The sequence below is a fragment of the Telopea speciosissima genome, chromosome 4, assembly GCF_018873765.1.
Source record: "Telopea speciosissima isolate NSW1024214 ecotype Mountain lineage chromosome 4, Tspe_v1, whole genome shotgun sequence".
Lineage (NCBI taxonomy): Eukaryota > Viridiplantae > Streptophyta > Magnoliopsida > Proteales > Proteaceae > Telopea > Telopea speciosissima.
Genome location: NC_057919.1, coordinates 15,564,353 through 15,586,300, shown reverse-complemented (window position 1 = coordinate 15,586,300; position 21,948 = coordinate 15,564,353). Strand labels below are relative to the sequence as shown.

The window sequence follows — 21,948 nt, the reverse complement described above, 5'->3', positions numbered from 1 at the left end:
TGTATTTTGCCATACGGAAGAGTAATGTGACAATTCTAACAGTTATATACTTAAGAAATATCAATTGGCTACATATCAAAATTTTTAAGATGATTCAATATATTCTCTCATGTTTAGGTATGCCCTCCAATGCATAGCCATGCACCCCCATAGTAATTAATCTCTAATTTTTAACATCATTTTTTGTCATTTAGGAAACTCAGATTGGATTGAAACTTGACATGTGAGGAGAGGATCTTATGATCCACTAGTGGTTCTTGTATATAAATTCGAACCTACTTGAGCTACCATGTGGTAATTATTAGAGGGATGTAATTCTACTTTTGGGTAAGAATGAGCCAAGCTTTGCTTCCTTTAAATAAAAGTTAATTTCATGCTATATTTGGGTATTTTTGTCATTAAAAAAAAACCAAAACGAAAAAATAACTCTGTACTTTTATGGTAAAGAGAACACCATCTGGTCATGCAACGCACACCTCCCCTGCGCTCAAACATAGGGGCGCACAAATTGACCGCTACATCCCTGGTCATTTCCATCTTTCCAGGTGTGCGGTAGTCATTACGCACACCCCTTTGTCTAGGCGTAGGGGTGGCGTGCACTATGCGACTAGGTGACATCCTTTCTCCCTACTTTTATATTAGGGAAAAAGGACTCTGTCCGGGAGCGTGGCTCTTGCGTCCAAACACAAGATGTTGTGAAATAACTGCCCCGACACCCATGAAAAGCAAAAATTTCACCCCTATTGATGCTTCTATTGTGGTCCCATCATCTCCCATGTTGGCGCAGGGGCCATGCTCCTAGACAGAAAACTCTCCCCCTTATATAATATCAGCCAAAGTTTATTGTAGTTGGTCCACCCATGGGAGTTTTCATTTATTGCACTTAATGTGCCACATAGAAGGATAATTTGGCAAATCCAACCATTGAATAGAAATGGCATGGTCGACCATCGTCACATGTTAATTTTCACATTAATGCTCAACCATTTACCTCCATATTGGCATCTCTTCCTTGTAGTTTTAGCATTTCACTTGATTTTCAAAATATAATGAATCTTTAAAGCTTTATAACGCCATATGGTCAACTTTGACTGAGGTCAAATTTGATAGATAACATTGGATCTACTGGTACAGCCATAATTGCCTAATTGGATCTACAATGTGGTGAATTTTGGGTCTGACCACCTAAGGTAAGACATACCATTAGAATGACTCCTATAACAGTATGATATAAATTAGGAAAATTAAATGATACAAACAATAAATTTTTTACATTATATAAATTACTTTCATATGTTATTATTAGGGCAAAGTATATCTAGTTAGTCCAAAAAAAATCTACCATGTGGCATGCCAGATGGAGCCCAAATTATGTGGATAAGTAAAACCTTAGGTCCCTTACTCATATGTCAAGTTTCAACACAATAGCAATTTACTAAGGAGGCAAAATAGAACTTTGAAAATTCAGACCTCTAAGAGATGGCATAGTAGTGGTTGAAATACCATAAGCATGTATGGAATGCATGCCAATACAAGTGGTATATGGTTTAATTTGAGTCTGATATTGACAAGTGGCCTATTTAAATTGTCCACCATCTATCCAATGGTTGGAATTGCCACATCATTTTGACATGTCATAAAATTCAGTGGCCACCAAAATAAACTTATCTACATTGGATTGTGAAGTAGTGATTTTTGCTTATTATTACTATTTTATTTTGCTTATGACTAATTTTACATCACTTGATGTCTAACCGAAGCCAGGTGTAACAGAAATAAAGGAAAGGGAAATGAAATTAAATCAAAACTAAAGTGGAAACTTATGAAATATTTAAGTACGGATTTTCTATTGTCACTCCTCTCAAGGTGTTAAATAATTTGTAGTATGACATTTTTTTTTCTAACGAGTAATAATGTTATTTCATATGCATACTTGAAAAATGTGCATGATAATGACACCTTTCAATTTATTTTTGAAATCTTTCATATCCCTATCTTGTGATTTTAAGAATATGACCAAAGGTAAATAATAGACAGTGTCAAGTTCTAATTACACCTATAGAGGTGTCATTTAGATATTCCCATTAAGTAACATGACTTTGTAACTAACTCCAAAACATCCCAAGACGAATTATTAAAATTGTAGGACCAACTTTCACACACAATCAAAACTTAAGGCCATTGGATAAGCACACGAGAATAGAGCATTCCTATACAAAAGGCTGAAGTGTTGATTGTGTTTATACATGACCATATATGAAACATTTCGCCTTTAAATTTACTATATTTTGCAACAAACAGTTGGATTTAAGAAGGAAAAAGGATTCTATTTGAGAAATTTCATTAGGTATACTTGTTGTTTGTTATGATCTCATTTATTCCACATCGGTTATATGAAAAACTTGATGTGGGTTGATAAGTTCTTGGGTTCCCTTACCTTGTATGCTAGTTTATGGGGTTGAGTTCTTCCAAGCTCGTATTAGTGGTATCAAAGCTAGCACCACGTCTCTCAGATGCAATCGTGCAGCTCGGGTGGTGACGTCAGTATGACTGTGTTCGACCGAGACTAGTAGCTAGTGCAAAATCAACCCGCATGGGCGCCGGGCCTGCGAAGCGTAGTGAAATGTTACGATCCCATTTATCCCACATCGATTATATGAAAAACTTGATGTGAGTTGATAAATTCTTGGATTCCCTCACCTTGTAAGCCGGTTTATGGGGTTGAGTTCTTCCAAGCTCGTATCATTGTTACATCATGTAATCATAGTAGAAACAATAGTGGTATGCTTCTCTCATAAGCATGGAAATAATTTTTTCTTCCATGCTTCTATCTTGAGGATTGTGACTTGCATTCTGCAAGATCCACCTAAATATTATTAGGGTTGTATAAGTTTTACTAGGTCAGTTTTAAGCTCATTACATGTAAGGGGTAAATTTATAATTGTGTGAGAGTTACGATTTCTTAAGTCTTACTATTTCTTCTGTATTTTATGATTTATAGAAAATTCTTTAATTCTCTCAAGTGGATGTAGGCATTTGTGTTGAACCACAGTAAATTACTTGTATTTGTGTGTGATTGTCATTGTTTCCTTTTTTTTTTCGCGTTTGCTCACTTGACTTAATAGTTAAAAGATCAAATGGCTCCCTACAGGAATGGTACTACTTATCCTCAAACGATAATGGTAAAAAGATGACTACAACATTTGAATATTAGATCATCTTTATTAACCAGAGCAACATCTGTTATTCAACATCCTGATCTCCCTATCCAAAATACCAAACCCCATAGAACAAGGAAACACAGATGAATTTGGAGCAAAGACTTTACCACAAATATAATAAAGAAGGTGACATGCATGATACTTATTCATGGGCAACATGAATGACCTGCTTACCAACATTTTTTCCAGAAAATAGACCAACGAAGGCAGCCGGAGCACTTTCCAGGCCTTCATTCATGTCTTCTATGTACACAATCTTCCCCTGCTTGTAGTCGCTAATAATTTGTTCCAAGAAGTTAGGGAATAAATGCAAGTAATCACTCTGTAAGAACCCCTTCATTGTTATGCGTTTTGTTATGAGCATATACACGTTGCAGATCCCCTTAGGCTCAGAGAGGCTCTGCTCAGATACCATCCCACAAATGGCAATGCGGCCATGAATCTTCATATTGAGAAGTGCGGCATCAAGCATGGTACCACCCACATTATCAAAGTAGATGTCAATGCCTTGTGGGAAGTACCTGTTAGTGAGAAATGAGACAATATCTATGTGAGTTAACGATCATAAGTTCATTTTGTGGCCAAAGCATTCAGGATAGAGACATTATTCATGTCTACAGTTACTGTCTGCAAGTTGTTTCATTGGTACAGTTTCTAGAAAACAAATATGAATCACTCAATAAATGACTCAGATGATTCAGTATTTACTGTCTAAAAGTCATAATAATAATTTATAGGCAAGAGATTGCTGCTTGGTTGTGTAGTCCCTGCACCAGCATGGGAGCCAATGAGAGTGCATGCAGGGGCATCAACATAAATAGAATTCTTGATTTCAGGAGGGGCAGGGCAGTAATTTCGCCCACTCCTGTGTGTGGGTGCAGGAGCCATGCGACCAAGCAGCGTTCTTTTTCCCATATTTTATCATAATAAGAGAGAACAAAGGCAGCTGATAACAGTACCAAGTATGTCACCTACTATTCAGAAACTCCAAAGAACAGCCACAGCCAATTCAAGAAAAGCATTTGAAGTACATAATGCTTGGGGTTGGACAATTATTTGAGAATCCAACATGAACAAAAGAATGTTTAACTTTATCTTTTAATTGTGTGAAATTCTGGACTAGATAGTTGAAAGACCTGCCAAATTGGTCAACAAGTTCCAAGACAACTATAGCTTTCTGGCATTGATAGATATAGTCCCCTCAGAAGAGAAATAAAATAACAATAAGAAAGGATTCTTATGCTGCGTATAGCACTCCATAATAAATTGCTCTTAATAACAGCAGACCCAGAAAGAGAAGGAACCGAAAAATAGCTAAACCACAATTTAAATTTCACAAAAGTTGGAGTTTAGAAGGGACAGAATAATCTAGTTAATATGTCTATTCATTACTGAAAGAAATCCCAACTCACTCAAGACAAGGGTCACCCTGATTCCAGAAGGCAGACTCAATGGAATATTCCGAGTAACAGAGACCAAATACTCATATTAGTCAAAATCTAATCAAGCATCTACTACAACTTGATCACACACCCACGCACCCCATCACACAAATACAGAGTTTTCTACAAGACTGAAACAAAGGTATCTAGGATTCCAGACTCTAGGTCCACATTCAAAGTTTCTAAATCTACTTTGTTTAGTCACATCCATGGTACACCAAAATCATGGAATAAGAAGAATCATTTTCCCAAAATCTTGTTACTAACCTTTTTAAAGCAGCATCAAAATCTGGCTCTTCTTTGTAATTGAAAGCTTCATCAAATCCTAGATTGTTTTTTAGAAGATCAACCTGAAGAGTGATTATGTTATTTTTGCTTGTCAGTGAACTGAAGAACAGTATTGAACATACTATGTGCATCATAGAATAAAATCTTCCAGTCAATTCAAATAAATTTATAAAATAATTTATTAGGGCAAAAGGAAAGGGGAAAATTCCAATTTTAAAGTCCAGCATAAAAAAAATTAAGACAGAAATTACCTTTTGCTTTGAGCCAGCACTTCCAACTACATAACACCCATATAGCTTGGCAAGTTGGCCAACAAGCTGACCAACTGCCCCAGAGGCTGCAGATACAAAGACATATTCTCCTTTTTTAGGTGAACAGACTTCATAGAATCCTGCATAAGCTGTGAAACCCGGCATACCTGTATGCCGAACTGCTAGTTAGATGGCTACCTCAGGAGAGCAGAACATAGGAAATAAGCAAAAAAAAAGAACAAGACTTACTTTAAAAGGTCAACTAAATTGGATAATTGCAAACCATTAGATAATTGTGCCCTCTGTCTGGGCCTTTTTCATATTCATCTCCATATATATTGAACTTTACATAAAAATCGCATATGCCCCAATATTAATTGCTATTTATAGCAACAGGAAACTAATAGATCATACCACCAACTCTGAAAAAGGAGTTCCTGGTAACATCTTAGTGTTGTTTTTGGACTATGACCCATACATAGTTTAATTGGTGCAGCCTGTTATCGGAGAGGAGGGGCACTGCTTGACTATATGATGGTGAGGTGCTCACCTCCCGATTAGTCAAAAGGAAAAGAAAGGGGGAATTTTGGGCATTGACTCAATATAGTCAATTTACCATACATCAAACCAAAGAAAAATCTTTCAACAGTCGTATACTCAACTTTACCACCCTGACAGCCAAATCAAGTTAAAAACTCAAAAATCAATATGCTTTTGAACTAACTTCAGAAAAGTTCTTCTGACAGTAACTTTGGAAGAACAAAGCTACAGAGTAACAAGCTGAAAATGCATTTTTAGTTTTGAAGGACTCACCAAGTTACATTTAAAATAAACATTATAGTTTAGCAATGTACTTGAGATTCTCTAAATGCCTCATTGCAAGCACATAATCCAAAAACGCTGCAAATCTTTTCTAATTCCTCAAGTGCTTAGAGTTATTAAAAATCACAAGTTCAACACATTAAAAACGGTTCACCAATTATACTACATCTATTCTAATGACATAACTTTTCCCACCATGAGAGATCAAATTAGAACATAATTTTAAGTGAAAAGGAACGCTAACTGGACGCTGGGCACAGTGTGTACCTGCTCCCAGACACAGCCCAGCGCGAAAAGACTGGCGCACCCCCTGGAAAGGCGGAAAGGACTAGGGGTGTGCCGGTCTTTTTGCTCTGGGTTGTGTCTGGGCGCAGGTACACGCTGAGGCACAGCACCAGTTAGTGTTCTTTCTCCCTAATTTTATTTTTTAGAACTAGAAGCATGGAAGGAAACAAGAATATTAATAGATAGCAAGTTAACATTAACTACATAAAAAGTAAAAGTATGAGAAGGCAAAAAGACACCAATATTGATATGCCGGGTCAATTTTATGATGCTAAAATGGAAACATTCCCTAGGTTTAAGTGAATGACCTAAAAACAGTACCATACCTAAAAGACCCACATAATACGACAAGGGGACATCAGCCTGCTGAATTTTCCTCAGTTGTTCAGTTCTCTGAATCAAACTGTACTCTTCCCAACCAGTTATTCCTGAAACCAAATCACCTGCTTTGAAATTTGGATTGTCCGAAGCTACTACTTTGGACACACCAAATCCTTCGATGACCTTCATCACAAATCAAAATACAAAATGACTAATTATTATAGAGGTACACTCATTGAGAAAGATATCCATGTTGCCATACTTCTCACTAATAAAAGGACACAACACCAAGGAAAATATCTTTAGAGGAGATGAGTTCTCCATTGCAAATGGGGTATCCACCAATCCATCAAATACATCCACCTTCATTTGTGAACACTATATCTTTATGCCAGTTTTAACCATGAAATGTTTTGTACATACCTGACACTTTATTTGTCACATATGTGATTGTTTTAATTTTAAGACTAAGATATCAAGTCCAACATAAGTAAGAAAATCTGAAACTCAATAGCAGATGCACCACAACTACTAACATCAAAACAATAACAACTAAACAAGGCAGCAGTACAAGATTCTAATACTTGAGCAGGAAAGAGGTCGGGAAGGTGTTTCTCAGTGGGATGTCCAAGTGAGTTGGCTTCATGGGAGCTAGGTGTTGCCGTGTTGGGCATTGGTTGTTGCTCCCTGTTTTTGTTGTTTGTCGGGCTGCTTTTTTTGCATTTCCTTTTGTCACATGTCTTGGTTTGGCCCTCTCTTGTGAGGGTGGTCATATTGCTTGAGGTTGAGCTTCTTGCATTTAGTTTTCTCACATGCATTGGTTTCTACAATCGAGCAATAATGAGATTTGGCGATGTGATAGCCCATAATCTGTCCATCAATATGGGAAATTAATCACTGCCAACCTGGTTTCTGGACTGCTCCATTTCAAGAGGAGCTGGACATCATTTCAAATATTTCCCCAACTGGGTCTGGGCTTCATTAATAAAGTTTGAATTTCTTGGTACCAAAAAATAATAATACAGAGATACACTGCACTCAGAACTTTAAACTTTCAGAAAACAGAACAGTTTCAAGCCATTTTTTAAGAAGAAATGTGAAGCAATCTCTTAACACTCACTCCATCGAAACCACCAGAGGAAACAAAGTAATCCATCCTCAAACATGAATTCGGAAAACCAACAAATTATACCTCAAAAAACAGAAGCATTTCAATACTTACTGCGAAGTTAATAATCATAAAACAGACAGAACAAAATATAAAACAGTCACAATTTATTCAGTAATCAGTACAGTGGAATCTTACCGATCCAGGAACAAATGGAGGGATGTAAGACTCGTAATACTCTCGCATTCTTCCTCTCATATAAGGATCACAGGAAAGATAGAAGTTTTTCACAAGAACTGCTCCAGATCCTTGTGGAACCTCTAGTTTCATCTTTCCTTCCTTCAGTCCCATGTCCGTCTCCTTGGGAACTCCCGTAATAAAATTGTTGAAGATGATTTGCTTGTTCCGTGCTTCTCCCATGGCCCTGCCTTTGAAATCCAACCTCCGAAGCTCGATTACTCTTCAGTTGCCGGCAGAGTGCACTGTCCAGGACTTGGGGCGTTGAATGGCTATTTAATGTAATGCTGGCGGGCGTGCTTACCTAACCATTTATCCTCTCCTGAGTCCTAACCATAGTTATAAGTTCGGATACGGTAATAATACGGGATGAATACATATGATAATTAATTGACTCATATGGTAATAATATGTTTTAAAAAATCCAACACAATAAAACAGTGTATGACAATGATATAGTATGTGTTTAATATGTGTTTTAATATGATTGCTCTGTCAAAGTATGAGAGCAAAAATACAGGTTTATCCTTTAATGGCAAAAAAATGAGAAATTTTTTTTAGAATATAGTGATCGATCGTATTCATTCTAAGTTAGATCTTTGGCAAGTCCCCCTTACTTTCCCAGCATTGGAGGTTTGTTTTTTTAATTAATTATGTGATTAGTTTCATTCCTACTTATTGGATGTCATGTTTCCAATTTCTTATTTCTATGTCTAATCAATTGGATTAGATTAGTGCTAAATTTTGGAAAGGGCTGAATGATGGTTGTAGAGGATGGTCTTTGGTTTCTTGGAAAAATCGTGTCAGCTTAAGTGTTTAAGAGGATTAGGGTTTAGAAATTGTTCGATCTATAATAAAGCTCTTGTTGTTAAGCTTGCTTGGAGATTGCTACCTCAACCTCATGAGTTATGGGTTCAGCTGCTTAAACCAAAGTACTTCCCTCATTCTTCTCTCTTTGCAAATGAAACTTTGCATAAAAAAAAATCATCAATTTGTGATGGTTGTTTTGATTTGACTACGAATATTGTTGGTTGGGCTTCTATTATTGTATTTTATTCATGTTTTTATACTTTTTTTCTATGAATCCTAGTTTTTCAAGGAAGTTGCTGGCACTAAAGACCACATAACGAGCCTTTTGCTCGTCTTGTTTTGACACGTGCGCCTTACTCAAATTGGGGTGGAATGACTTTTTCTTGGTTTAGAGTTGGGCTATGTAGCACCTTTAAGCATCTTACAATGTTTGCAACGAGCAGCAACAAAAAGGATTTCAGAGAGTAGAAGTATGGACAGATCTTGCTCGATGACTTACTCATGGGAACCAGTCCAGTTGACCATGAAGGGTTTAGACTTTGATTATCTATTTCTGAATTTTTCTCTAATATATGTGGATATAATATTTTCCCAATAATTTACTGCTTTAACATCGGTAGTTAAGAAAGCTAGAATAGAGAAAATATCTAAAATAGGAGATGATAATATTGATGACTTTATTTTTGTTTAATTTATTTGTTTTAGTTCCAACAAAAAAGAGAGTAAATTCTATAACCATATCATCATGGGTAGTATTGAATGTAAAAGAACATTATCCTTGTAGATATAATAATATTAGAGAGAGAGAGAGAGAGAGAGGGGGTGGGGGATTTCATTGAGTCGCCTACTTTGGTTGAGTGTTAACATTTTCCTTAATTAAAAGAAATACTAATTATGAATTACCATTATTTATCAATTAACTTTTGAATAAACAATGCTAATTAGGGAGTGCATGCTAAAAAAACCCAATTAAAAAGTGGGTTAAGGAAATCATTAATTTTACCAATATTTACCATTTTCAGTTGGTGTTCAAGTTTAGTGAATTTGTTGACTAATTATCTTTTGGGAAAAAGAACGCTACTTGGTTGCGGTGCAGCCTACGCATAGATACAACCCCTCGAAATGACTATCCCACCCCCTACAAAATGAAAAATCTCATTGGTCGATGCCCTTAGCCCTTGCACATCCCATCACCAGTGCAGGGGCCATGCAACCAGGCAACATTCTATTTTCCCTCATTTTTTTTAAGGGCATGAAACTTAGACATTCTAGATTACTCTAAGACCATTTTTTTTTTTTTTTTATATCCTATGACAACATTTGTTGTCGCTAAAATTTCGTGGACATGTTCTCCGCATCTTTGCCGAAAGAAAAACAAAAATTACTAGGTGACAGTCTAGAAAAGCCCACTAAACTACTATCGATGTCCTTTCTTCCTTCTCTTCTTCCTCCAAAAATTTAACAGATTTTTTCATTCTATGAATATTGAATTAATTTTTATTTTATATTAATATATTTAAACATATTTTGACTTTTGAAATTCTTTACAATGCAAAAAAATACACTCCTATCTAAAAAAAATGCATACCCAATGCACGAGGCTCCCACCACTGTGGGGTCTGGGAGGGTCATAATGTATTTCATTTTTGTATTGACATTGTTTATATTTAACTAATATATAGTGTATGAACCAATAATTTAGGAATCAATTAATTACCAAAAAAAAATTAATATTGTAAGAAAATGAAAATCACAAGACTATAAAAAAAATCATCAACTTTTTGTATAATATTTAAAAATCCAATAGACATTAAGTAATCTTTAGAATTACTAAATGGTCATCAACACACTTAGTTCCAAATGTGAGTTTAAGAGATTATCTTCCTTCTCTTTGAAGTCTTAAGTGATTATTTTGAGAATAGGGATATTTAATCAATTATTTATATTAATCATTCCAAAAATAAGAATAAATACAGCAAGAATGGAGTTTCAATTGATAAACTTTAGCATCTCATTTTGATATCTTAAATATCAGAGTGAAACAGTCAACAATTTGGTTGTTTCAATCTTCTCCCTCTCATGTAGAGGTCAACACACAATTCAGATCATCTACGGCGCAGCTGCCCATAGCAGCCTATGCGGCGCAGACTGGGCTGCGCATGCAATGACTGCCTTACCCCCGCTCGGGGCAAGGCGTTTGGGCAGGGATAAGGCAGTCTTTGCGTGTGACTCAGTTTGCGCCGCGCAGGCCACTACGGGCAGTGCGTCATAGAGGATCTGGATCGATCAACCATGGAAGAAAAACTCGATCGAAACCTGTTAAAACCACCGAGTTAACTCGGTTTCGCAGGTTTCCGAGATGAGTTGAAGGGGGATTTTATAAAATCCCTAGATTCGACCGGGTTTCGAAGGTTTCGACCATATTTCGGTGGTTTCGACATATATGTCTATCGAAACTAGAGGAAACTTGGCCCAAAACTAGGACAGACAGATATTATACCAAAAACTGCCATAAACCAGGATAGACACTTAGTTCTGTCTAATAACATGTAAGTAAATAGTTTTGTATTTGTATTTCATTTACTTAAGATATTATTCATAAATAAGCAAATACCTCCAATTTGAATCCAATAAAAATAGTTAAAAAATCAAGTTCCAAAAGAAAAAAAAATCAACCCCCCAATTCAAAAACAAAATTGGATTTTTTTACGGTAGATGCAATTTTCAACTTTCTAATACTGGGGTTTTTCTCAAATCTAAAAATTCCATAAATCTTAATATGGTAAAACGTTGCTAAAAACCAAAAGTGCGTTAAAATATTCATTTGTTTTGATGTCCAAAAAAATATTTTCATTCAGAGCGATTTTGACAGTATTCGCGCCCACCAAATTAAGTTTGACCGGTACATAACTTCTTCAATCCAAATTAGATTTAAGCAATTTTGGACTGTTGGAAAGCTATCAAAACAAAGCTTTCTAGCAAATCCAAGATTGTTTAAATCTCATTTATATTGATAGAGTTATATCCCGATCAAACCTTATTCAATACCATATCCAAGAACAATATATAGTATCCAACTTGGATAAAAACCACAAGTAATATTTTAGTGTTCTGTATGTGAAAGTAATGCATGAATTCGGTTTAAAATGTAACAAATTAGGCAGCACAACAAGAATCAAGGCAAAAATACAACTTCTGGATCTCGAAACCAAGGTTCGAGTTAGCTTGGAGAAAATCCCAAGTTTCGACGGAGATATGATCGAAATTGAGACGAACTCAGTTTCTGGCTGATCGAAACCTAGTCGAAACCCAAGTTTTAGAACCTTGCCGTCAACACACCAATGCCTATTTTCTTTCAAATTATATTATTTAGAACTAAACCCAATTGGCAAAGTCAATTTAAAATAATTCCCCAAAAATGATTGATTGGGATTTGTAAGCCTGGCTGCTTATCAACTAAGATATAAAGTAATCAAATATAATTAACTAATAGATTAATGAGGGATTCCTTGTCTTCTTCCCCAAAAAATATCATTAAGAACGTAGAGAGAGAAGAGAGACTTTCTTTGTAATCTTTTTTATTATATGACACCTGCAAATCATAATTTTAGACCATAGAGGCATAGATGGAACATTAAACCAATTGGATCTGGATGCAATTACCAGCAGAAAATGTAGTCACATCTGTCTCTAATCCTTGTTGGAAGTACAAATCCAACAACTGGTTCTGCATAAGATCTCTGAAGCACATGGGAGCTATTGCATTAGTGTAGCTTCAACATAAATGAATCAATTAAAATGCAAAATTCCATGTATTATTCTTCATTTTAATTATATGATTTTACAAAGTAAAATTTTTACAAGAAACAATTAGAAAGAAAACAAAAAATGTTTTGCTCCACCAAGAACAAGAAATATTTGCAGAACCCAGAATTCAGTGATAACTGATACTCCAGATGGGTTTTTTCTTCTCATTTTCGTTTAAGGGCTTTATTTTCCTTCTTTCGATATATGGGTGATGTAGGAATAATCCTCTCTTCTGTTGCAGAGATATACAAAGCTTCGATAATAATCTATTTGATGTCTGTATATAATAATCTACAATCAACACGATGTGGTGAAACAACTGATCCACCTGTTCATCTTTGAGAGAATTCCTGCTTCATAATCCTTCTTCGATCAGGGAACTCGATCTGACTCACTCTTTCTGAGTCTCTGTTTCTCTCGCAGGACGATAGGAGTGAGAAGAGTGAGTTATGAATCAAGAGAGAAAGGGGTTTGTAAGAGATCGTAAGGAGCCCACAAGGCATCTAAGGGGCAAGGTCGATTGGCATCGAGTCGAGCCCATGGCTTACCCTTTCCGCTCCAATGCAACAGACTCACCGGACCTGGATGTAGATCTCTACAAAGCCCCCTGAAATTGTCGCCACCGAGGCCGTGTTGGTTCCATCGGTGATCCACTGGAGCAATATTCCCGGCAAAGACAAGTAGGAAAGGAGGCAATGAACCCAATTCGTAAATCCTCATTCGCTTCTGGAGTTCCATCCATTCCTCAATCTTGGCGGTGTAGTCCCCAGTACGCCATCGCTTGAGATCGATAACCATGACTCCGGTGTTAAAATAGCAAGCCTTGCGACCGGCGAAGGTTAAGGAGAGAGCAGGGTTGGACCAGAAAGTTGGAGTGAAGTAAGCAGTGAAGTTAGCATTGCAGTACTCTGGCGCGGCGAGAACGGCTTGATCGCCTAGGGGAGTGGCAGCGAGATCACCGATATCGTCAACGAGGAGGAGGTCGGAGTCAAGGTAAACGACGCGGCGGACGCAGAGAGGAAGGAGATTAGCCAGGTAGTTACGAGCGTAGTTGAGTGGGCAGTCAAGTGCGGCACGAATGGAGGTGGAGATTAGGCCGGCAACGGCGGAATCATCGAAGCGGTACACTTGGAATCTCAGGTATGGGAAGGAGTTTGATATGGTACTGCGTAGGTGACCGTCGTCGGCGGAGGCAGAGGCCACGAAATGGAAAGCTACGTTCTGAGGGCAAGAAGAGTGTTGGAGAACTGATAGAATGGCAGCCATGGATCCTCTCAGGTAAGCTGCGTCAAGCGTCATTGCCACGTGGATGGTTAGATCGGAGCACACATTTGATCCTTCCCCGTCGTCTCTGCTCTGGGGGCATTCTGGGGAATTGTAGAACTCTGGGGCTTCTCTGAACTGGGGAGGAGGAGAACTTGCAGAAACGGTGAATGTGAATGAGAGGCTCAGAACAAGATTCACAAGACACAGGGTGTGATACCTATTCAGTGTTGATTTGGGCATGTTTCTGAACCTCTCTCTCTCCTTACGCGGTGAGTGAGTGACTGAGAGAGAGAGAGAGAGAAGAGAGAGAGAGAGAGAGAGAGAAAGAAGCAGATGCAGAAGAAGAAGAAGTTTGGTAAGTGAGGACAAGGGGAGGAGGGTTTTTAAAGAGAGAGAGAGAGAGAGTGGTGAAAACTGAAAGGGAAAAAGAAAGAAGGTTTGGTTCATCACCCTTATAGCATGTTTTAATGTACTTGGCTTTGAACCCACGTTCAGGGATGAAATGAAAGTCGGTGGTTTCACCATTAATTACAAATTATTATTATTTTTTTGGGTAAATTATAGATCACCCCCTGGTTTTCAATCAAAACTCAAGATCATCCTTTGATTTTTGCAAAAATTCAAATGTCCCTCTCTACAGTAACGGTGTTAGTCTGTTGTTAATTATTAGTGTAAAAAGACTATTTTATCCCTTATACTAAAACATTACAATTAAATTTATAATACTACCCTTCCTTCATCTTCAACATTGGTCAAGGGTAGTTTAAGAATTTAAATTTATTTAATTGGTTGATATCATCACTTAACAACATAAAACTAACATTAAGGACTAATTTATCATTTTGAGGTTTAAATCAGAAGGTGATTTGAATTTTTTCAAAAATCAAGGGGTGATCTATAATTTATCTTATTTTTTTTAATTTCTCTTTCTATGACCATCTCATCGTCATTAATCATCAATGGGCTCTGTGATTCGTGAAGAATAATTTATTTATAAAAGTTGAAATTGAATGATTTTGAACCATTTCTCTTTCTTTATTTCTTTCCATTTAGAGAGAAAACGCAAGTTTGAGAATGGGGTAGCAGCTGGCTTAGGTAGCAAGGGAAGGGAATAATAGAGAGCATTCATTAGAAGAGAAGCAATAGTTTCACCACTACCCAACAACAACTACCAAAGCCAACAACAACAACAACAGAGACTACTACTACTACTACCTCTATGGAGACTAGAGAGAGTGACATACCAACGTTGGAGGGACGTGGGAACCGTCATTTCTTCTCTAATTTACGCAAATGATGCCAAAATTACAAGAAAGAAAAGTTGGAATTAGAGTTTGATTTCCATAAATAGGACTTGACCTAGCTAGGAGAGTAAGAAGAGGGTCAGGTCAGTCAATGTTTCTATTCTGGATTGAAGGGAAATATGGAAATGGAATACAACTAACTCCCCATAACCAGAAGCTCAGAGACCTCATCAGAAGAGTCTCTGATCTGGTATGGTTCATGATTTCTGTAGAATTTATTACGGTCCAAACGTACCAGAAATGGCCCACCATTTTTGTATTTATGATTGATATTATATAGATTTTTTTGGTAGATATCCGTGGTACCTATTATCTGATACCAGTCAATTTTGGGTAATTAATGGTAGTCACTTCTTCTACCAACACCATCACTATCACCCCATTTTCAATCAATTCCCCACCTTCACTATATGGTTTTCCAAAAACCCAACCAAGAAAAATGGAAAACAGATTCATTCCGGTTCAACCCAGAAAAAACACCAAAACCTGAATGAAACAAGGGATTCTACCATAAGTAAACAACTACGTACGAAAGATCTAGGAGATGGTGGGCTACTTCAATTTGAGTTTTCAAGTTTCTGCCTGCCTGCCTTTCTGGTTTCAACTCACAGAAAAGGTAAGTAAATGCCAAAAATCTCCTGGCCCACATAGGCCCACCAAAACCTCTCACATGGGTCTAGATGTACATCATGGGCCAATCGACCATGGACTCTGTTATCCATTTTAAGTGATCTATGACCACATCCCACCATCCTATTTCAGGGGGGGCACTTTAGGTAATTTACAATAGTCATCAGAAGTCCTCATTTGTGAAAAAAGATTTGCCAATGTAATGTAAACTGTTGATGATGTTTGTGTTCTATAAAGGGAATCCTAAAGTAGAAAGAAGGAACGCTAAAGTTCAATATACAAAGGTTCCAATGTCACAGTTCTGGCTAGCTAGTCCCTATCCCTCTTGAATGTCTCCATGCGACCTACCTAACGCTTTCAATTTAGATCGTAGTTTTTTTAACATCTACGCTTCCATTGCAACTATATTTCTAACAATCAAACTCATCTATGGCTTCGATACCAATGAAGTATCATGAATCTAACCGCACCGAAGATACAATATTAATGTCCACTTTATAAGTAATTGAGATAAATTGAATTGTGTTTATATACTATATACTTCCCTATGATCAAATCATTCATAAATACATGTGAGGTAACATGCCAATTGCATATTATCCATCATTGAATGCTATATATATTTATGGAAAAGCACATTAATATTATTTGTATCATCATGTGCCCCAAAATTATTGTTAGGAACAGGAAAATAGATAAGAAGGAAGTGAAATAGGATCATGTGAGCCTTTAGTACAGACTACAGAATCATGAGAGTGTAAAGAATTAAAAGATGATAAGATCCGTAATATGCAAAGGCCCTTATCAATTCATGGCTACTGGGGTCACCATGTGACCTCCTACCCTTTGTCATTAACAAAAAAAGGGTCCCCCACGGTAAGACAGTGTCCAGAAAAGTAAGCCCAACGAACCAAGCACATGGTCTCCTTGTCTACACGTTGAGTCCCCCCCCCCCCCCAATCATTGATGATTGAGCATCAGATGGTTTTAAAAATATCGGACCAAATTGGTGGTCGAACCAAAAAAGGAACCATCCTCTTCTTCAGTCTAGCTCTTGTCCCCACTAAAGACTGGATTTGGATCTCTGCAGCTTGGGGTTGAGTGGCGATCGTATTGTGCTCAATTCACAAGCCGCCACGTGGATTTCATGTAGCAGTGAAGAGAAAAGAGGCTCGTCGATACGTCCTTCCATAGAAAACTTCTGTACGTTCTCCAATAGGTAAAATGACAGTGAGACAATAATGTATTTTTATGGGACTGTGAACTTGTAACCTTATTTTAATTTGATTGCCCTATTTGGATCCTAATTTTTCTTTTAAGTTAAGGGTAGAAAACGATTTTCAAAATACTCTAAAAATGAATTATTATTATTATGGTATTATTAAAAGTTATTCTTGTTGTACACATTTTTTCGAGCACACATGTAAAATGACATGATTTGCCTTTGTTGAGAAAAAAAACATGTCTTAGACTAAAAAAGCAAAAAAATAAGATTACAAATTATTTAACACCATAAGAGATATCAATACGAAAATCAGTTTCTTCGATTGTACTTGTCAATCTTCTTCTCTTGTCTGATCTTAGATTTGAACCATCAGTTTTACTGCATATCCCTACTGCAATGAAATCTATAATTTAAGCTTATAATTTGGCTGTAAGAAATGTATTTTGTCCGGATTCTATTTTCAAATCGTGAAGTGTAAGCCCTCCTGTTTGCATGTCAAATGGAATGAACACAACTTTCAACCATCTATTGTTGAGTCTTAGACACATATGTCATATTCTATTCGGGTCGTGATTTTAAGAATCGGGAATCGGATCGATGAAAAGCCGATTTGGATCAGATTCGGCTGACACCGGTCCCGACTTCCACCGTTCCTACTCGTCGCTTTTTTAATGGAAATCGGATCAGCTAATTCCTTATCATTTTCTTTATAAACCATCTTGAATCGGACCAATTCATGGGCCAATTCCCGAATCCTAAATTGATTCGAACCATAAAATAGTTTAGATTCTTAATTCCTAATCCGATTCCAATCCGATTCGAGTTGGAATCCTTTCTAACAGATTTCGAGTTTTAAAACCTTGACTCGGCCACCTCTTTTCATTTTTTTTTCTTTGCCAACTGTTGCGGCGAAATCCGAGCTGTTGTCCACCTGGCCGAGCTGACCTGTACAAGTAAACAACACCTGACAAGAGAGTGCCGGCCCGAGCCGGTTAGTACACTCCGATGCCTAAGTCAGACATCTACAACAGATAACTCTCAAAAGCTAAGAGCTTTAAAATGAGCCGAGAGAATCCCCTTTACCTAGGTTAGGTGTGTCTATTTATAGCTTTGATTTACTAGATCGATGTGTGTACTATCTGTTTATGGAAGAAAATCTCGACTTCATGTAGTCCTAGGTGTCGCTTTCTGGGCTTTCTGGGCTTGACACCTGCTAAGTTAGTAGTCATGAAGGAAGCATGACCTTGACCTGACCAGAGTCCGTGGTTAGGTTAATTAACAGTCTTAGGGCTTTAGAGCTCTGAGACCGACTTGAATCGACTAGCCTGATCTAAGTCAACTCGAAGGCCGGTCCGTGCTTTTCTTCATAGTTTACTTTGATTGATCTAATCAGATCAATCATGGCCCGATCTTTCACATGTCACCCCTGGAGTGGTTGATTCGACCTATATAGCTCATCACCAACCAAACAACAAGAAAAGTTTTCTTTTCACTTATTTTTAAAATTTTTTTGGTTCTTCTATTCCTTGACAAACAAACAAAACCTAAACTTAAAATGGGCCTGAACTCTGAAGTCTGAACCGAATACAAGAAAGTACAAATCCCCAGTTGCTCATTACAGAAGCGCGTGTTGACTCCAAAACCAAAAGTCAAAGGTTTTCTCTCTCACCCTTCTGAGCTTCATCGTCGTCTTCTTCTTCTTCGTCCTACGTGCATGCACGACAGCTTTCTTTTTTGAACATAGCTCGTATGGCATGGTGGGAAACTGCACAGAATTTCAAAGCTTAAACCTAAAAATCTAACATAGATTCAATCTAAATATTCTGGAAACCCTACCGCCTGACACAACAAACTTGTGTCAAAGGCCGACTCAATTGCATACAAGTTTTATCTTCAATTACTAAATCTCTTACAACCATTGACTTGTGTTGTTTAATTGATCTCTAGAATTTACAAATCTCCAAACAAGGTATTATTAGCCTGTTAGGCTGTCTATTTCTATTTTCCGGTCAAAGAACTCATTGTGTTGTTTACTATTTGAAAGTTAGAGACTCTATTATTGTACGCATTAACCTAATTCTAAGTCTTTGTCAAGGTTGTCCTCTTAGCCCTTATTTCTTTATAATGTGTCTAGAAATCCTAACACACCATTTCATTGGTTGTGTTAAGTCTCTAAAGATTCTGTTGGTCTTCAAACTAATAGGGCTCTGCCTAGAGTCTCTCATCCTTTCTTTGCAAATGATTACATGATCTTTGCAAAAGATGAAACCTCTAATTATTGGAACATTATGACTATATCTATATATATATATATATATATTTATATATATATCCTTAATCAGTATTGTTTGGCTTCTGGGTAAGAGGATAATTTTTAATAAATCGTTTATCTTATTTAACCCTAATACGAACTCATATGTTAAAACCAAAATCTCTTCTCTTTTCGGGTTTAATGTTGTTATTGATCTTGAGAAATACATGGGTCTTCCTATACAGCCTTTGAACAGTCTAAGAATATTGCTTTCCAAAACATTAATTATTGAGTGTGTACAAGCCATACTATTAGGTTGAAACGAAAATCTTCTTTCTATGGTTGGTAAGGAGGTTCTTATTAAATCAGTACTCTCCTCAATATCAATTTTTGCAATGTCATTGTTTCACTTTCTCCTTAATTTATGTCACCAACTCAATAAGCTTTTTGCGCGTAGTTTTGGTGGAAAAATACCGCCAAATCCCCAATAAGGGCGAAATGGGATGGGTTTTAGAGATTTCAAATGTTTCAATCAGGTTTTGTTGGCTCGCTAGTGTTGCCAAATTTAGAAAAATAGTAATGCGTTCTGGGTCCGTGTCTTTAAAAGACGTTATTTCTCTAATACCAGTTTTTCGGAAGCCTCTGTCTGGGATCGTGATCCTCTGCTGCCGGGGCAGCCGACATGCACCCTCACACAGGCAGGAGCAAAATGACCGCCCCACCCACTGCCCGAGCACCCTGCCAGGGTGGGGTCCATGCCCTGCCTGTATGATGCCACATGCCGGCCACATGGCTGCCTGGCGGCAGAGGATCCAAATTGCTGTGTGTTTATTATAGATAAAGCTGCATAAAAATCCCTGGGCTGGAGTTGAATCAAAACAATCATCACAGATAAAACTCCATCTAGTTGGGCTTCTATTGTTGAATTTCCATCATCTTTTACGCCGTTACCTCCATAAAGCTCCCCCATCTGCAATAACCTGCCAATTCCTTCTGGATGCCCCTCTGCTAAATCTACAGTCCAACATCACATTTCACCATTCGAGTAGAAATAATTCTCCAACTGCAACAGAGACCAGCACTACAACTAGAGCAGACCGGTAGACTGTATTATCAACAGAAGATGAAAATGCCATTCAGGCCCTCACCACTTAAAGATGATCACCGTGTTCCGAAATAACAAGGCGAGGAAAGGATGGGAGGAAGTATTTGCTGCTGGGATTCTCCGGATTAGGAAGTTTATCTCTCAAAACTGATAATCAAGGGAGCCCCATACTACCTATCAAACTGACATTAACACTGCATATTGCATGATTTGCATTTTTCAGCTGCCTCCAATGGATGGATGGGCAGGGAAAACCTATCAAATGTAGGTCTTAAAGGACCATCACATGATCCAGATTCGGGCAGCCTCTTCCAGACCTTAGATTGATCTGTGAACCAAATCAAAATACTGAAACACAGACTTAGATCATCATGAGCTTTGTCAGTCAATCGTGTTAAGTAATACAAACATGTGGGCAACCAAAATATTTCCATCCGAAACAAAATTTGGGGCTGGAACTTATTGTCTAGAGACCATCAAAGAGAGCTATCTAAATTAAAAGTACATGACAAGAAAACCAGATAACACACCACTTAAGGTGCCTTCATACCCCTCCACGCAGACTAGATCTACAAGCTAACATGTTTCCAAAACCCCATTATTAAGTGCAAGCTTATATTCAGACTCTAGCCAACCCCTGAAGGAGGTCGGTATAGCTGACAATCATAGATTTTGCTCACGTAAACCCACACTGGCACAAAACTACCATGACCTTTACAGAGGTTGAGATTATTTTTTTTTTGGAGGGAGGGGGAGGGGGGGGGGGGGTGTGCCTTGGAGTGTGGTCTTAAATTCTAAGAGAAGATATTTGATTAGAAGTTTATGGAAGTTTCATATCTCGGTAGGTTCACGATATTATTTTTCTGTTCACAGCAATACATTCCATGAAACAATGACGGACCAAATTTTATACCCCATAAAATAGAAATGAAAATCAAGAAGCTCACTGATATAATCATGGTTGCCAAGGCGTCCCTTAGGCGCCTTGATCTTCTAGGCAGACACCTTGTGTCCAGGCCCCCTACAACGCATTGGGTTGCCTAGATGTCGTGGCAACTATGGATACTGTTGAGAGAACAACTAGTTGATTAATGCCTAAGTGATTAATCCTATCACTTAGCCCTTTATTTATAGTAATAGAATCAAAGAGTACAACTCCGAATCAAAGTAGGAATGCTAATAACAGAAATAGAAACAACTAGGAATGCACACTCCTAGTCAAACTAGGAGTGCTCCCCTTGTCTATTCTAATAGAGATCGACAAGGGGAAAAATACAGAAATAAAAGGCAAATTACAGAATAATAAAAACAGAAAATAAAGAGGGAGAAAGTGGGAGATAAAGTGGGAAAAAAAGGACCAGACAATTCCCCATTTTTAACAACTAGGTTATTTTGAAAAGAAAAGACATGCCCAAAATACAGATACGGGAATCAGAACGGGCTTCAAAATAATTTTATTCAGTTTTTACACAGTAAGTAACTTGTGAAAAGGAAGCAAATAACTAAATTCCAAAATCCAAATAAGTGACACCAGAAAAGGCTAACTCCATCAAGTATACAACTTCGGAAATCTCT

At 37.4% G+C, this 21,948-nt stretch overlaps 2 protein-coding genes across 3 annotated transcripts; both read right to left on the bottom strand.

Annotated features, from left to right (window-relative positions):
* Positions 1 to 3,195: 3,195 nt before the first annotated feature.
* Positions 3,196 to 8,195, bottom strand: LOC122658510 (2-alkenal reductase (NADP(+)-dependent)). The gene is made up of 5 exons (XM_043853505.1): positions 7,937 to 8,195; positions 6,636 to 6,813; positions 5,203 to 5,369; positions 4,931 to 5,013; positions 3,196 to 3,742 (listed from the first exon to the last, which is right to left on the bottom strand). Exons 1-5 carry the CDS (start codon positions 8,156 to 8,158, stop codon positions 3,364 to 3,366), a joined length of 1,029 nt encoding a protein of 342 aa, XP_043709440.1. The 5' UTR covers positions 8,159 to 8,195; the 3' UTR covers positions 3,196 to 3,363.
* Positions 8,196 to 8,553: 358 nt separating this feature from the next.
* On the bottom strand, positions 8,554 to 14,130 carry LOC122658509 (probable galacturonosyltransferase-like 1). 2 transcript variants are annotated; one of them, XM_043853504.1, is made up of 3 exons: positions 12,987 to 14,130; positions 9,107 to 9,110; positions 8,554 to 8,565 (listed from the first exon to the last, which is right to left on the bottom strand). In XM_043853504.1, exon 1 carries the CDS (start codon positions 14,096 to 14,098, stop codon positions 13,040 to 13,042), a length of 1,059 nt encoding a protein of 352 aa, XP_043709439.1. In that variant the 5' UTR covers positions 14,099 to 14,130; the 3' UTR covers positions 8,554 to 8,565; positions 9,107 to 9,110; positions 12,987 to 13,039. The 2 variants fall into 2 exon arrangements, with proteins under 2 accessions (XP_043709439.1, XP_043709438.1); XM_043853503.1 differs by lacking the exons at positions 8,554 to 8,565; positions 9,107 to 9,110 and adding an exon at positions 9,422 to 9,432 and having other exon boundaries at positions 12,974 to 14,130.
* Between the last annotated feature and the right edge of the window lie 7,818 nt (positions 14,131 to 21,948).